The sequence below is a fragment of the Perca fluviatilis genome, chromosome 17 (genome assembly GCF_010015445.1).
Source record: "Perca fluviatilis chromosome 17, GENO_Pfluv_1.0, whole genome shotgun sequence".
NCBI classification, from domain to species: domain Eukaryota; kingdom Metazoa; phylum Chordata; class Actinopteri; order Perciformes; family Percidae; genus Perca; species Perca fluviatilis.
In genome coordinates, this window is record NC_053128.1 from 17,107,339 (window position 1) to 17,125,681 (window position 18,343).

General features: G+C 41.6%; 1 protein-coding gene across 6 annotated transcripts in view; it reads right to left on the bottom strand.

Annotated features, from left to right (window-relative positions):
- The window catches only part of rc3h2 (ring finger and CCCH-type domains 2), a 28,692-nt gene extending 11,888 nt beyond the window's left edge, over positions 1–16,804 (bottom strand). For 2 of the 6 annotated variants that reach the window (XM_039779770.1, XM_039779767.1), the window contains exons 1-9: positions 16,297–16,801; positions 8,314–8,642; positions 8,117–8,234; positions 7,213–7,464; positions 5,607–5,782; positions 3,680–3,880; positions 3,344–3,476; positions 2,364–2,482; positions 224–336 (exon numbers count right to left, since the gene is read on the bottom strand). In XM_039779770.1, the coding sequence (XP_039635704.1) occupies positions 224–336; positions 2,364–2,482; positions 3,344–3,476; positions 3,680–3,880; positions 5,607–5,782; positions 7,213–7,464; positions 8,117–8,234; positions 8,314–8,544 (1,343 nt within the window). In that variant the 5' untranslated portion in view covers positions 8,545–8,642; positions 16,297–16,801. Of the gene's footprint in view, positions 1–223; positions 337–2,363; positions 2,483–3,343; positions 3,477–3,679; positions 3,881–5,606; positions 5,783–7,212; positions 7,465–8,116; positions 8,235–8,313; positions 12,560–16,296 lie in introns of those variants that run through there. The other 4 variants (XM_039779771.1, XM_039779769.1, XM_039779772.1 and 1 more) reach the window with 4 other exon arrangements.
- Positions 16,805–18,343: the final 1,539 nt, after the last annotated feature.

Here is an 18,343-nt window from a genome sequence, read left to right on the forward strand (position 1 = left end):
AATGTAATTTGTTTCATTTTATTCAATTTAAGATTCTTCCTCATATACAGATACTTTAGTTAATAGGGTGTAATTTTGCAGTTATAAAACCTAGAATAACTACCATGGTTGGACAAGCAGACTTCTGTCAAACTTTTTTTTATTTTTTTATCTAACTATAAATGCAAATTTTTCTATCTTGAATACAGTGAGTCTTTCGGAGTGTATGTGAGTGTGCACTCACTTCTCCAGCTCATCCTGTGTGTGTGCAAATGTACAGTTGGTTCCTCTGGGACAGCCTCCCTGCTGACGAAGGTCTCGGCACATGCTGGTCTTGTACTTGCTGTTGGCCTGAGGCTGTAAAATGCACAGATAGAATGCACATTAACTGTAAAATAAAACTAATGCATGCAAGTCTTCGATAAATTAAGATTAACGTATGACTCTTAGGGCCCTATTTTAACAATCTGAAACGCAACTATCAAACGCCAAACGCAAGTAGCTTTGTGGGCGGATCTCGGGCGCTGTTGCTATTACACCGGCGGATAAATGACTCTTGCGCCCAACGCAAATCTAAAATGGGTTGGTCTGAAGTAGCTAGGTGTGGTTTGGGCGTAACGTCCAATAAACCAATCAGAGCGTCATCTCACATTCCCTTTAAGAGCAGGCGCGCTTGTTCCATGGCGGATTGCTATTATGACGGCGGATTTGCCTGGCGCACGCCAGCGGGAGTTGTCCGGGATGGGATAAATACCCGTCTTAGCCGGGTGGCGATGTTGCTGCGGCCTCTCGGGTGCATCTCCTCAAGTTTGGAGAGGATTGCTGCAGCCATGGAGCGTGGTCCTCCAAACGCACCACCTGCTCCTGTTGTGCCCCTTCCTCCTGCCCCCACTCCATCTCTGTCCACCCGCTCCATCAGGAGCGCATCGCCACTCCCGGACTCTCAAGTGTCCAATCCCGTCGGCAGTTCAACATCACGTCTCCTTAAGTCCTCTAATATTTCCTCATTAATGTCATCAACACATCCATGATTCATGGAAATGTTGTGTAAAACACAACCAGCCACAAAGTATGCTGTGACATTTTGAGGACTGTACTGTAAAGTGCCTCCTGACCTATCCAAACACCTGAAGTCATTTTTTAAGTAATATTTTTCCTTGTAATTATGTATGGTTTGCAAAAATGGGAACTGCTGCATCCGTGTAGCTGAGAGAAGCAAAGTGAATGCTCGTTGTGCACACGCTACATTATGGCCAAGCATGAGCCCCTAAAATAGCATCTGAATAACGCACCACTGACTTTAGACTAGCGCCACTGACTTTAGACCAGGTTTTTCCTGGTCAGTGGCGGAATTGTTTTCTGAAACTGCAAAATAGCACTAGGGAATGTTTGCGCCTGAACACGCCTCCTCTTTTTGCTGAACCGCCCCTGGGAGCGCAAGTTCATTACCTAATTTACCAACGTGCGTCTGTGGAGGGAAAAGTCCGCTGTGTGTCGGGTGCAAAATAGGAACGATACAAAGTCAATTGCACTGGGTGCAAGATAGGGCCCTTAGTCTAAAGTTGTAAGTCGTGATAGTTATAACACATGGGTGATACTAAATAATGATCAGTTATACAGTAATTGTAAAGTTCATGTCAAGATGTTAGTTAATGTTTACTCTTAACCCCTAATTAACTATATCCATGGTGATTCAATGTTTTTTTGCAGACTGTTACAACTCGTTACTGTAGATGTTGAAAGGGAAAAGTCTCAAAATTTCAAGATGGATGTCAAACAAATGTCAAAGACACTGTGCTGGCACAAATGAATGATGTCACGTCACACGTCGAACTCCACAGACAGGTGTGGACAGAGCAGCATTAAAATAAAAAATATATATTTGACCTTTATAATCACCTTTGTGGTACACAGTGTTTTTACTGTAGCTGTATTAAAAAAGCCAAAAAACAAAAAGAAAACTATATTCTGAATGTAGGCCTACTCATATATAGCTTGCAATAATCTGTATCTGTTTGTTTTAAACTTCATTCTCTGTTTATTGTTTGACAAGAGCTGATGCTGACACACAGGAGCGCTTCAGCCACTATTCACTCCACTATACTGTATGTACTGTTAGTGACCAGTTTCAGTCTTTGTAGCTGCATTATCGGACAATACCATTAAAGACAGCAACATGATGTTTTGAGAAGGGATAATACTGAATTCTTGAAGATATGTAGTGAGTTAGTAGTACTTATCCCCTTTACTTTTCTGCACTTTTCCACTGGGCAAATATTATGTTTATGATCTCCCACATTTCCTTCAGCTCCTCACATTTCTTGCATTGTTCTGTTGTCTATTTTAAATAACATAACTGTAACAATCTCGTCCTATCAGTGTACCTGGGGAGCATCGTGGCTCTTCTTGCTGAAGTTCTGTATGAATTCCACTAGTCCATGAACAACCAACTTTACAGCCAGCATCACACTTTCCAGCTCCTCCCATGATGGTGCCGGGGCATCTGCACACAGATCAATAACAGAGTCTGTTAATAAGAGATTATTATCACTGTACAGGGTCTCATAAAGGCTTAGACCTAGACAGAATTTTACATGTATCCAACATAAATTGAGATTAGACATCCTGATACCATTAAATCAGGGCAAACTCTCTATCTGACGCACAGGGCACACACGTTTGTCATTATATCCATTATACAGTATGCTAACTAAAAAGGACAGCAAAAGAAGAGTATGTATATGATGGTGCCCCGCGTATCAATAAAGGTTAAAATACTGCAGTGCTTTGAGCTAAACTCTAACATTAGCATGCTAACATGCTGCTCACAATGACAATGCTATAACATGCCTAGGTGGTGGTTTACCATGTTCACCATCTTAGTTTACCATGTTAACATGCTAATGTTTGCTAAATAGCACTTAACACAAAGTACAGCTGAGGCTGATTAGATTTGCTCATAATACAAAGTAGCCTACTGGACAAATTTTACCAGAGGGGCTACATGAAAAGGGCAACATGGCAATCCATCCAATAGTTGTTTCATGACAATATAATAATTAAGTTTAACCAAGAAACTACAATTCAGAATTGAAAAGAAGTGCCATAAGATTTTAAACTCTAACACCCTGCTGTCATTGTACTTTTTTTATAAACATTTTACACACAAAATAAATCTGTATATTTTATCTTCTCTTTTTTGCTTGTTAATTGCATTTTGGTATGTAAGTGCCCATTTTCTTTACTTTTCAATCTAATTAATGATCTTTGTGTAACAGAACAAGCCCTTTTATTCTGAGAAGTGTGAATCATTCAGACTCATTCGCATGCATTCAGATGAATACAGTTAAACAAACAGAATTACCTGGGTTGTGGTCTATGTTGGCTAGTAGCTCTAGGTGTGGTCTAAGGCTGGTGAGGTTGGCTGGGTCTCCCGTCCTCTGTAAAACGATCGTCAGCTCCTGAACGCTCTTTGCAAACGACTCTGGAGACTGCAACTGGAGCAGAAAATAGAAGCAGAGAGTGAGTTTTCAAAAAATAAATAAAGAAAAGACGAATGTATTTGCCCTGTGCCTCGTTCTCTACAGGCTTGTTATACCGACCGTGTGAAATTTCCAAATTTAGTTCATCAATAATGAATGCTGAAACTTATATGGCAAGTGGAATGACAGCCTAACTGGCATATGAATCATACTGGCACCTTGTCAATAATGGACTGCATATGTGACTTGTGGACCAGGTCTCCGTACAGCAGAGAAGACCACTGCTCAGGTGAAATTCGTAGGCCCGCCTCCATGGCGATGTGGACGATCTGAGCGTCATGTTCTCTCCGGAGAGCCTCGTACGTTCGAAACTCTTCTTTCAGCTGCATCAGTGAGGAGTCTTCATCACGCTTAGTCACCTAACAGACGATGGACGGAGAGAGAATAAGGAAGCGGGGGAATTGAGAGACAGGAGAGTGTGAAGAAAGGCGAGGAAGAGAAGGAGGGTATGGACAGATTATTATCTTTTGTAAGACCTTTGTCCTTGATACAGATTCAGAACCAATAAAATAATCTTTCACTTCACCCCAAAATGAAACTTCACTCCTTCTTGTACAATACACGACTGATAATTGTACATTTTGGCATGTCTGCTGGCATGAAAAGTTAGATTATGTTTTGGGCATTTTTAGGCCTTTATTTGACAGGGCTGAAGACATGAAAGGGGAGAGAGCGGGGGAATGACACGCAGCAAAGGGTTGCAGGTCAGAGTCAAACCAGGGCCCCGCTGCGTCGAGTAGTAAACCTCTATATATGGGCGCCCGCTCTACCAACCGAGCTATCCAGGTGCCCAAATTTAGATGATTTTTTTTTTTTTTATTGTATTCAAGAAAGTATTTGTTTATTTGGGCAGAAAATCTGATTTGTTATCTGAGAATATCTACTTATAATGTACTTTTCAAAAATGAATAGGGTGCAGAACTTTTTTGCATTTTGCCCTCAGTGTGTATTACATTACAGCGTTAACTAGTGACATTGGAGTAACTAATGGTATAATGAAATATTCATTTTAAGGTGACTTATTCCTGTAAAATAAAACAGTTTTTGGTATGGGAGGCTAAGAGTCATCCTTGCAATTTTCCAAATAAATGTAACTAAATTTACCGACCAGTCAGATTGTACGTATGTGGTGTCTTCAGACTCACAAACTCAAATTCAGATCAGACAAAGGGATTCCCCCCTGTTCAGAATCTGCCCTATGAGCAATCATCATAAGACACCAACACACACAACCAGCTGCTGTATCACTTACAGATCTGTTACAGTCAAAATCACAACCCAACAGAATCAGATTTCATCATTATTGGAGCTCTTGCTGCTGTCCATCCTCTGTCTGTTTTCTCTCTGTATTCATGCACTATCTTTCTCTGCATCTCTGAGCTGTCTGTCTCTGTCCTGCAAGGCGGGGCAACAAGAGCAAATATAGACTGCTGTTACATCAGGAGCAGATAGCTGGCATTTCTGCCCTACCAGCAATGTCTGTAATCAGATAACAGGCACAGAAATACACACATGCATGCATGGAAAATATATCCACAGATGCTTATGTCCTCGTTACAGATATGACTTTTATGCAATATATGATATCAGTATGGGCAACACATATATATGTGTATAATACTTTAATGTCAGACAGGGTCATGTTAAGAGTTCAATCCACAATTTAAAAGGGGTTTTTCGAAACTCACTCAGACACTTTGACTAATTTTGAGTTTATTAAGTGGAAACTATTATATGTACACTGACAAGAATAAAAGTTTTGGAAAACTGCTGACATAAAAAAGGTATTCATTTGAAGCACTATCTCTGCAGTAAAGGGATATGTGGTGGTAAATGAGGATCTATTTAAATACCCTTCTTTTAATCAGGTCATTTATTATGGCTTGGGTTCTTGGGACAGCAGCAAACTGAGGTTCTTTTGTTCAGTTTGACGTAGATTACATTTCAAAGAGCTGTGGTTAGCTTCTTTTTTTCATGAAGATTTTTTTATAGTGCAGCTTGCTCACATGTCGGTGCATGTGCACAAATGTACAGTATGTGTTTGATGTGTTTCTATGCATGTATGCTCATTCATGTTGCACGTACCTTGAAGCAGGAAGCCCTGTAGAGAAGCTGCACCACGTGCCCTATGCTGGTTTTGGAGGCCTGGGGGAACCGAGCCTCGAGTTTTTGGACTACAAACAATACCAACACCTTCCTGGACAAAGCTGAGCCGTCCTCCAGAGCCAGTAAAACTAGCTTCAGAGCATCTTCTTGCATAGCTGTTGAGGAAGAGATGTAGGGATACAGCAGATGGCAGGGAGAGGTGACAATGGTGGGAGGAGGTGAGAATACAATACATATTTTAATCAACATATCAATCAAACAGCCATCTTAGAACCAGGTGTCCTCAGAAACTAATTCTGTTATCATGAAGAAAAACAGTTTCCCAGTCAGAATCTACCCTATGAGTAATCATCACAGGACACTGGGTACCAGCACCAGCAGTCAGTTTGATGAGGCAATCTACTGTAAACAGGCAATTTAAAATGCAACCAAATTACATTAGATCATTACAGCAAAAATATCCAAATCAAAGCAATATGGAAATTAACAATGATGTAATACTAGTGTGAATTATATTCTTTGTATTTAAAGGTTCTCTCTACAAGAAAGAAATAAAAGCAAGATGACACTTTGTTGTTCTCAAACCTGTCACACAGCTCTTATCTGTACATTTTACAGGCTACAAAAGTCAGCATCAAGTGACATCTTTTAAATGATAGTGCCTCAAAAAAAATGTTAAGATTATTTTTTGGGCCTTTTTCCACCTTTAATGGACAGGACAGGTGAAAAGGGGGGGGAGAGGGGGAAGACATGCAGGAAATCATCACAGGTCGAAGTCGAAACACACCGACCAGACGGCCGACCCTCGGCAGAAAAGGCAGTTGGGCTGATCAGTCTCCCCGAGTTGGTCAAAAAAGTGCCTCGGAACACACCAAAGAGACAAGACGTAATACGTCTCCATAACAGCAGGCGGTGCTAACCTGTATTGTCACCATAGACTGTATATTGATTGTCACACAAATGAAAACCGGCAGCTGATTGGACGAACGCTTCACGTGGGTCTGGTTTCTCCGGAAATTCAAAGACAGACTGCCATGGCGGCTTGTTCAGAATACGATCTCATATTTTACTAAAATAGTTCACTGAAACATGTTTCTGAAAACATTTTTAGCGAGAAACAGGCCATGCAGTTGCTGAATCTGTCTTCATTTCAGATCGACAAAGGTCAGTTTAAAAGATTTTTGTCCGATTTTGAGAGACTCTAGTCATGCTCATTCAGTTCCCCGTTTCCGGGTTACCACTCTACCAATCAGATGGGTCATTTGAGTCCGACTGCCGGCAGTGCCCGCCCCGCCGATTATACATGTCAAATTGGCCAAAATGAAGGCTGACAGCTCCTCCGACGGACAATGGCACGGAACACACCGAACAGACTCGAGTCACTGACCTCACCAGACTGTCCAACGAGCGATTATCGACTTTGTGTGTCTGGACCTTTAGACACACGTGTAATCTGCCTAAAAATTCATTTGTTGCATTCAAATGTCTTACAAATCACATGTATTGCCTTGCCTCACACATCTATGTCTTGGAGCAAGATGTTCATATCACTGAACGGTGTATGCTGTATGTCATTCACACCTACCAGGTCCCAGGAACTGGCAGCCCCGCGCCCTCACTGCTGCCCAGAGGTTGGCAGAGAGCTGTTGGGGGTTCTGGTGTTGCAGGATGAGCTCGGTTACGGTTCGTTCCCCCAGTGACCGGCCTGCCCGCACTGCCCGCACACGGCCCTCCTCCTCCACCAGCTGGCAGTTCACCAAGGTCACAAGCTTCCTCTGCATTGGCCGGCTGAGCACGCTCGGACTCAGATTCACCACACCTGCAAATGGTGACAGCTCTGTGGTAAAACAATGTGGAAATTCAACACAATTATAACATTTACTTTAGTTATGAGTCATTCTTTTTATTTATTTCATTTATTTAGTCTTAAATTAACTCTTAGTTCAAATCTGTTACAACCAGCTCTGTATGTGGATTTAAAGCCTCTTCATGGAATGGATAATGTTCATCATGCATCTAATCTCCCACCAGTGGTTTATGTTTCTTAGGGAAACAGAGCATGACGAAGTGTTAATTGCCCAAATGATCGAAATCGCCAAAAACAATGAATGCTACCACAGCACCGTCACCCAGAATTGTCTGATCGAACAACTGGAAACAACTGGTCAATTTCAGTGAAGTAAATCTTTCTTGTCTGGTTACACAGAGAGCTGAACATTCTCTCAGTGCCATACAAATACAGCTTTCAGGCGTCATGAGAACTGTGAGAAACATGAAAGCCAAGTTGCACAGGCAGCTTAACTGCGGCCCACGCACATTCAGTACGAAGTGTTTCATTCTCTTTCACAAGTCTGAAACTCTAAAGTCTACCATTTAAAACAACAAAAACAGAAACAAAAACAGGCATACATAACTGCGCACACACACACACACACACACACACACACACACACACACACACACACACACACACACACACACAGACAAACCTTTTGCTCCGCTGATAGGTTTTAGGTAGAGAGCCAGCTCTTCCACGCACACTTTGCACACCTCGTAGTTCTCAACTTCTGCTGCACTGCTCAGGCTCACCGGCTGCACATCTGGGACCTGAGACACACATGTCATGAGCACACACAAGACGGATACACCCAAAGAATGTTCTGACAATTCTTTCCTCTCGACTCACCTGAGCACCAACCAGCTGCAGCAGGGCACAGTTGACTGGCAGCAGGTCGATATCGGTGCTGATTGGCGTCTGATCGAAGGGGCAGGCCTTGCGGTGCAGTTTGTGTAGGCAGGTCTTACACACCGTGTGGGAGCAGCCCAGACTGATGGGCTGGTGGCCGCTGCTGTCAAACTCATTGTAGCAGATGGGACAGGACAGGAACTCTGTCCACTGGGCCGCCTGCACCGGCATCCTGACACCACACCACCGAGGGAGGCGTCGCTGAGCTCAGGGGGAATGCATGTCAACGAGCCCCGACAACAGCTCCTGCTCACCAGTGCCGACGATGACTGTGAGTGACACATTACTGTAAAAATGTAGAGCTTGACTAATATTTATATAACCGATTTGTTAATAATAAAAACGCTTGTTCAAATTTTGAAAGCTGATTCTGACAGTTTACTACTTCATTAATCGACAGCACTAACCTGTCATAATAAAGCACTTTAGATAATCCACCACATGGCATGACTTTACATATTAAGAATCATCACAGTGTGCTTGTCATTACAATAACATAACTTCAATTATAGCTACACTACAAAAGAAAAGCATTATATTCTGGAATTTGCACACAAAAAACATATCAAATTTAAATAATGGTAGGAAAATAGATGCGTAAACCTCCACAATTACAACTTAAATTGTAACGATTATAGGGCCCATTAGAATTCATTATTTGCATGTGCACTCTGTTTGTATTTATATTCAGTTGCTTGCCATAAAAGATTTGTCGCCTGCCACCATAGCTTTAAATATCAACAATACTTTTGCTATGATGCATTATCAAGTAGACAAAAACTATAGGATCTAATTCAGAAAATATATACAATTTATACAAATATATGCAGACAGTAAGTGGTAAGGACTTTGTAAAAGCTAAAAGACAATGAAATGGTATCCAGCAAATAAAGGAGTAGCATACACATCATTATTCAAATGCAATAAGCATTGAGCTGAGCTAAGTACAGAGGCAATCTTCAGCTGCTCTCACCATAAAAGTCAGTCATACATTTATTTAATCTGATGTAGGCAATAAAAGTGCTCTCTCCCTCTCCTAAAATAATGAATTACCAAGTCTCAACACATATTACATTAAAAGGCCTTGCTGTGCACACAATTTGTACAATATTATAGTCCAGGTCTATATTTCTCTCATCTCATTACCAACTTGGATGGGACACTAGTTAAACATCATAAAAGATCACAATAACAATAAAAGTTTGTAGAAAAACAAAATGTATTTTATAACACTTAATTAAATTACAGTAAACGAAATATTTGAGAGTTGTTGTCTTTCTAGAATGCATAAAGTAATAGATTATTCAAGAATAGTGGTGGAGACAATAGGCCAACGTTTTTGTTCATGTCAAATGTTCCCAAATATCTTTTACAACTAAAGCTCTCATTCAGTTTTTTATTTATTTTGGTGAGCACAGTTTGCAAGACTGTATTGACCTGGGCACAATGCCACACAGTGAGACAGACAAGCTGAAATAAAGATACACAACACTACTTTTTGGAGCTTATTTATAGTAGCATCAAAATGTAAACATCCATATGGAAGAAGGAGATGCTAATAAGCAAAGTGAAGTGGGAAAAAAGTAATAATGGGTACGACAAAGGATCCACTGAACGAACAAATGCGCAGACAGATATGTGGGAGAAGTTAACATTATAAGATCTAAGCTCCCTTCATGCTTTACTAAGATTGTGAACTTTCTCATTTCTTGTCACATTTACTCAAATATTCCACTTTGTACATTTTTGAAAATATTTCATACCAGCAAAGGTTCTTCTTCTTACATAACAGCGCTATACAATAAAATATTTTTATACTTTTTTCATGACCTCCTGTATGCTATTTGATGCATCATCCAATTAACCAAAAGGAAAACCTTACATAAAATACACACAAACATAAAAAAACATCCTTCTGACTCCATTATGCAAAGTGTTTTACACACAGCGTGCAGACAGCCAACACCTGTTGCTTTTAGAGTCTGTTGCATCTGTTCAAACTGCTCACCAAAATGACAGATGGTACCCTCAAAGAACAGGCGCCATAATAAACTGGAAAAAAATCTGTTCAAATGGGTTTAGAGATACAGTGAAATAACACACACACACACACACACACCACACACACCACACACACACACACACACACTCACACACACATACACACACACACACAGAGTATAAAGGAGATTATTGTCCTAGGACAAAAAGAACTCAGGTGACTACCAGTTCTGAAAATATTCTGCAAACAGTGTGCGTGCGTGCGTGTGTGTGTGTGTGTGTGTGTGTGTTTGTGTGTGTGTGATTCTGACAGCCTGTGCAGCCATGTATCAACATGTGCACAAAATCATATCTTGATTTGAAAAACATATCTCAAAATATATGAACATGCTAGCAGTGGAAAAAGTGGAAAAAAGTATACATATACACCCAGGACTTCACAACAACATGCATTTTAATGTGATTTAAATCATAATATGTAGCCAGTTATAATGCCAGTTTTACGCACCTTCCAGACTGCCCACAGTGTGCGGTGACCCCCTGGCCGCGTGGACAGCTCCGCTCTGTCCTCGAGCGTCATATTTCCTTCCGCGAGGAGCCCAAATATAACACCGATTATGGCTATTGTAGCCCACAAACTGCCGAACCACCGTCTGAGTAAGAGTGAGGGAACGCTCGATTGAGGAAAGGGGTTCAGGCAAAGTTTGGAGACGATGAAGATGGGAAGTTTTATCTTGGCGTGTGAGCCCGGATAAAACTCTCTTCCTCTGTGTGTGCGCAGATTAGCGAGTGGTGCAAACTCTGGGGGCAACTGTTCACCGTGATTCACTGGCTGTAGTCACGTTGACAGCCACCTGTTCCTGCTCTGAGCAACTGCTCCATCCTGTTTTTTACAGAGAGTCCCTGGCAGAATACACGAGGACTGGACTGAGTTTGTGCAGAAATTATTCCTGCACACATGGCTGGATTCAAGTCTGTGCATTGTCTCACCACAATTAGATTCATGATATGCATTAGTAGCTCACAGCACGGGAGTTCATAATATCATGATGCACACAAGACTTCCATTACCTGCATGAATGGACCATTACTCGTGTATGTAGGCCTATGCAAGCATGCCACACACAAAAAGCCCCCACGGTCATGAATAAGTCTGTTCTTGTGACGGGAGACCTCAACTTCCTCTTCAGGCTTCTCTCCCTGACTGATGAGGAAATAGACCTATGAGCTCTGTTTTTATTCTTTCATGCCTGCAATTCTGGTTGCATGGTTTTTAGTGTAGGAAAACTTGAAGATGTGCCATTTTCAACACACCCAGGCATCAAGAAAGATGCAGTATATTCAAAATATCCCTAAATTGTTGAAGGAAGGCTTCGTGGACTTAAGCAGTGGCCAGTTGAGCCACCCACTCTACTGAGCGGAGGATGAGAAGTACATTGTGTCTTTACAGCCAACAGTTGGCGAGCTATCATCTGGCTCAGGACAGTGAGTCCTCACTTGGCCCCCTCTGAGTGGGGGAGGGCATCTGGATTTTCCTTTGGCATGTCTCATAAAGACAGAGTGAGACAGAAAGAGAGAAATTGTCTCAAGAGAGTGATTTTCAGAACATTGAGGTAAGAACATTTTACAACGATATTTGGCACATCCTCACTTTTCAAGGGTATTTGGACTTTGGTTTAGGCTTTAGTCACTATCTATCGCCGAATGAGGTAACACAATTAATGGTGATTGAGCATACGGCCTACTGAAGAAAGCCCTTACATGCACAATATTACAAACTGGGTTTCTTTGGCGACACAGTAAGTGACACGTTTCCTGTCACCCAGCAGTGGTTGGTCCACCAGACACGGCAGACGGAGCTAACGTCAGTCAACTGACTGACGTTAGCTCCGTCTCCAAAGAGAACAAAAGGGAGATCTTGGAGATTATAACTAAAAGGGTAATGGTTGATGTTCTCACATTGCCAGCAAAAAGTCAGGTAGAAATAAATCAGGTAGACTCATGCTGTCACAGGCTAAGAGCACTACAGTGCCTGCAAAATATCACGCCCGGGGGTAAACATCTTTCACATGGCTATTGTGCAACGATAGCAGTTTTCATTAGCATGACATGTTTGTGAGTTTGAGTCCTTGCAATTAGGGGTGGGAATCACCAGAGGCTCCGTGATACGATATTATCACAATAGTTATGTCACAATACGATATTATTGCGATTTTAAACAATAGTGATATTCTGTGATATATTGCAATTTATTACCTTTTTCCAACTTCAAATTATGTCCCCAAAGGAAAACTTTGTCAACATTTGTTTAATCTAAAAAGATAAATGTCTCTGTTCATCTCACTTGCATTTTGTTTTTAATTTGTGGTTACCAACAGTGGATCGAAAAAGCAATTGATTTTCATTATTCTAGTACCAAAAACTAAAATGATCATGTGCAATTTATATAATAAAAGATGGATACTTGGCGTCCGTGTATCGATGCAGAATTGCCATGAAAAATATTGCGATACTATGCTGTATCGATTTTTCCCCAACCCCTACTTGTCATGGCTGTCTCCCACAGAAACAGGGACTCTGAAAACAACAATGCAACTGAAAGGGAGAGTACAAGGAAGCAGAATATAGCAGTCAGCCAATGGGAGGCTCATCTAAGTAGTATACACCCTCATGCAGGGTTAGGTTATGGTTGGAGTAAGAGCTAAGGTTAGGCATGTAGTAGTCTATATCCTCAACGTTCCACTTCCGGGAATGCTCCGGAGCTGCAGGAAATTCCGCTGGATGCATGTCTTTTCGCCGTTTCCTTCCGCTTTCTTTGTGTGGGGATTTTAATCTCCAGTGGTTTTATGAGGGCTAATGGTTAACTGCTCCTCAGATCTCTGCAGGTTAAATTGAGAAAGCTAGCTAGACTATCTATCCAATCTGAGTTTTCTCTCGCACGACTAAAACAACTTTTGGACGTACACATGTTCCACCAAAACAAGTTCCTTCCTGAGGCTATTTTGCAGTGGCTCCGTGCGGAGCTTAGCGCCGCCCATAACGATTGTGATTGGTTTAAAGAAATTCCAATAAATGTGGTGTGTGGAGGAAGGTCTTGCAAAGCGAGACTATGCATGTAGTAATGATGGATTGATGTGGCTGTGTGTATGGGGTTGTCACATTAACATACTTGTGTATGTTGTATTGGCTTCTGATTGTGCTGCTGTGTCATGATGACATTTAACTGTCAGTCATTGTGCAACTCCAGTTTGAGTATTTCTGTAGGCCCAGTGGAGTGAGCTGGCACAGTTACTGTACCTCTATCGTACCCCAGTATCTGCAGAGAGACACGTCAGGGACAGAAGCGCCACATTAACCTGTGTATAGAGAAGGTGACTAATGGTTCTGTGTTATGTGGAAGGCAGAGCAATTTTAAGCCAAACAATAATCAGTTTATGACGCTAGCATGAGAAGCATAAGTATGTATAGTATACATGAGAAGCATAAGCATATATTCAGTCAGGAAGACTATACTTTTGCATCTTAGGTCTTCTTTATTTTTCACACATCTAAATTTAATCCTCACACACATGCTCACTAATTTTTCCTTTCTGTCCAGTCCTGCTCTCCTCAGCTGGTCACATCAGCTGATCTCATCTATCCAATAGCTCAGCGACACACCTACATTGTAAGCCTATCATCCTGCTGCTGCCTCCTTTAAATATGATTCTCTCCCTGCCCTTAGTACATTCATGCTGCTGAACGCGGAATGTTTACAGCTGTTACACCATTTAAATCTGTTCTCTCAGTTGTTTTCAGCTGTCATTTCAGTGCAAATCATTCAAATGGCAATGTGCCCCTCCACCTCCCAATCACCGCCAGTCTTTGCAGATTCTTTAGCTCCATCAGCTCCATCAGCCTAGACAACAGAATAATCAGCCACCACCACCACCAGTGTCTGGGCTCCAGGGCAGACGCCACTGCGTTACAAATCTCCCTCTAGCCTCTAAGCGCCAAAGACTTTCTGCCAAGAAATATCACATATCTGTTATAATAAATATTCATCTTTACTTCATTGACTTGTCTCTTCTGATTGAAAAACAAAATGGGAAACTTACTAAGCTGTTATGATGTATTTGACAAACTGACATCATGTATTAGCTCTGACAACTATGCGTTTGGGGACTCGTCATGCCCTAGTGGTTTAAAACACATTCTGACATGAGGATCTGTGTTGCATGTCATCCCCTCTTTCTCTCTCCTGCCAATGTTAACTATCAACTACCAAATAAAGGCAAGAAAACATTTTAAATAAAGAATCTAAAAGTTAGACATTTGACCAGTTAATGGATCCACAACAATCAGTAGCAGCAATAAGGAATGAGCTGTCACAAACAGTCATGCTCATATCATCCAAAAACCTTTCTGATATATGCACACACACCACACACACACACACACACACACACACACACACACACACACACACACACTGCCACAGAGCATGAGTTGGACCTGAGGGAAAGGAAACTGAAGTAATATGAAGACTCCTTCTCACTGTCACCGTGGCCCCTGAATTAGAACATTCCATCTGGTGTGTGTGTGTGTGTGTGTGTGTGTGTGTGTGTGTGTGTGTGTGTGTGTGTGTGTGTGTGTGTGTGTGTGTGTGTGTGTGTGTGTGAGAGCAGTAAAACCAGATTATTGGTGTTTTCACTTTGAAATAAAGATAATTCACAAAATCTCCTCAACAACTGAGTTACTATCATTAAAGAAGCACATCAGCACAAAACAAAGGTATCATTCTGTAATTTCAGACAGTACTGCTGTAATCACTACTGCAATTTACTTATTTTGAGAAATATGTGCAGCTCATACACGCTGTTTAAATGAGTCTGTTTTTGTTATTTCAAAATTTTTAATATTTCTCATGACTCACTTTTGTAAATGTGCTAATAAAATACCCCCCCCCCCCCACACACTATAATTTATCTATTAAAGTGTATCTATTTATTTCATTTATCACAGGATTACTACAGGTTTATCATGTCTGCTCACTTGTTTTTGAGTGTACAGTGGGGGTATGTGGGTCTGTCTGATTATTTATTCATTAAGTCGTCACAGTGTGTGGGGGTAGTGAATGTATGGTAGGCAGGGCAACCATACAGCTCATAAGCTGCTGTATTATACAGCACATGTAATATAAGCCTATGTACTATTATGCCTGTGAGACGTCTGCAGTGACAGAAGCACCCAAGAGTTATGCAATCTTAGTTTGTTGCAGCCTTGGATAATATTGCTAGAATATCAGGTTACTTAGCTGCAAATCAGCAGGTTATTGAGTAACCTCCAACATGACAGGCTGCTCAATACCTAAACTTTATGATGTCAGCGATGCATCAGACTAAAGGCTAACTAATATGCAACACCTGGACTTGGAAACTGCTCTGCTGCTGCTCAGGAGTCCCTTTGAGAGCAACAGTGATGTTCCTCCATAAATGTCACATCTGTGCAAATGCCTATCATCACGCCTGGAAGAGTAACATCAACTAGTCTCCACCATTGCAGCAGCATATCTACAATTTCATGTTGCTTTACAGCATGCAATGACTGCTGCAACTCTTTCTAGAAAACCCTGGTTTGCATTCGTATATGGCTATGAGCTATGGGCCCACAATTCCAATACAACCAGCCTTCTTATAATATTCCATCAGCACCAGTTGCAGGAATTGATGATGAGCTGGTAGCCGAATAGTTCCAGGTCTAATGATATGATTTCTGAAATCTGTTGCTGGTAAATGATCCCTCGTTTTCAGCGGAGGGAAACATAAACAAGAAAAGAGTCCTAATCTGACATCAAAATGCCAAAGGCTTTGCACACATGAAACAAAATCTCGATTTGACGAGCATAAGAAAGTAGCGCGCACCTCTGGATAAGTCACTTACCTCACGCACTACACCAGAGCACCAGAATAAACATATTCAAAGACATCCACGGAAGCGCATCAAAATAAAAATGAAAATCTTCATCAGTTGCAAAACAACCGCAGCAGCCGGCCCAGGGAGATAATTCTTAATGCGGGGGCGATATGGCTCTGCATTTCAGAGCATTAGAGACAGGTCCCTTGGTCTAGTTGTGATCCTCTGCCCCCCTTTTCGATTGTACATGACGGACACATTCGCTCAGGTACAGTGAGCCACACACTCTCAGTTTAACAAACCGGGGCTGAGAGGAGATGGTGGTATCGCTCCGCCGGTGATGGTGGCTGAACTGCGTCTCAGACTCACCACCGGGCTGCACAGGCGAAGAGCTGCTGCACCGCTGTACGCATCACGCATCCTACTCTGCCCGAGACGCGGTTTTGTTCAGCCTCGGACCGTTCAACAATGCTTGTGCGTAATTGTCGGAGATGCAGCGTGGGGCACTATTTTAATCTAGTGAGCAAGGATAAAAAGATGTAAAGTGGCAAAGCCGGAACAAGCCGCTTTTCGAGGCGTGGGCTCTCTGGTTTTAAAGGAACAGACCGGCAGAGGATGCGCTTCGACAAGTGCGCCTGTCAAGAGGAAGTTCATACAAACACACGCAGTTCCCGCTCGCTTTGTTGCAGTACTGCGTTTAGAGAAGTGGAGTAGCGGAAGAAAAAACATGCCTGAACTGTTTGCCTTCCCCATTATGCATGGCCTAATGTTTACTCTCCCAAAACCTAACCATGTACGTGTGTTTAATTAACTCTTAACTCTTTGCAAAGGCTTAAATAAACAAAAATTAACTATAGTTGTTGTTGTTATGCTGCTACAGCATTTGATAGTGGCCTAACTAAAGTCAGTCTTATGTGAATATATTCAAATATAATATATGTATTTTATGTAAAATATAGTTATTTTATATTGAGATAGCCTTTTTATAGGCTATGATACTGGTGTATACACTGCATTGTGTTAATAAATGTACCACTGAGGTTAATCCTATTAGTTGGATAGCCTCAGCCTGTACATTATAATGGACTTAGTCTGGCATCTCAATAGGATTTAACAGGCTCTTTGGCCATGTATGCTTCACCTCCAGTGTTTATAATTATGTCATAATAACTCCTCACTGACCTGCTGTTTACCACAGGAGAGGTGAGTCTACTCATTATGAGGACATCATGTGATTACTAATAACCATATGAAACATATCAGAGAGCTAATTATGTGCTAAATTACATTTACATTACGTCAAACACTTTTTACAAGCATCAGGCTGTTGGCATGAAAAAGTTACTTTAGTTAGTGAAAATAAGAACAGGCACTTGTCTCCGTGGTAACAAGTGGTGCATTTGGCACTGCAAGGAACTCAAACTCAGTTACATAACGAGTCTGGATAATATTAATGTAAGTAAAACAGTGATTGAACTGTCCGATCTGAATGTTTTATTTGAGTGCTTCATTTATATGTGACTCACTGTCTGGAGTGAGCTGTTTGCATTGTCAGAGAGGTGTCCCTAATAAAGTGAACAGTCAGTGTTGCAAAAAATGGGATCAGGAGGTCAGCACACTTTAATATCAATCTGCACCTTACACCTCACCTTTAATTAGGATAATAACACAACCAACAGTACCACAGTGTTGAGAGTCTTGGCCATTACATCAATTTACTCCATTTAACAAAAAAAGTGGAACAGTTAGGTCTACTGTATCCTTCCTAATCTCTAATCTCATCAAAATCACAAATTACACACCAAGACCTGGTAGCACATCACCCCAACCCTCATCCACCTTCATTGGCTCCCAATTAAGTCCTGCATCAAATATAAAAATCCTCCTTCTCACCTACAAATCCCTCCATGCCTTGGCCCCACTGTACCTCTCCGACCTCCTCTATCCATACACCCCACCCTGAAACCTGCGGTCCTCAGATCTCCATTCCCCACACCAGACTCTGTACCTTCTGAGACAGAGCCTTTAGTGTTGCAGCCCCATCCGTCTGGAACCCCCTCCCTGCAGATATTCG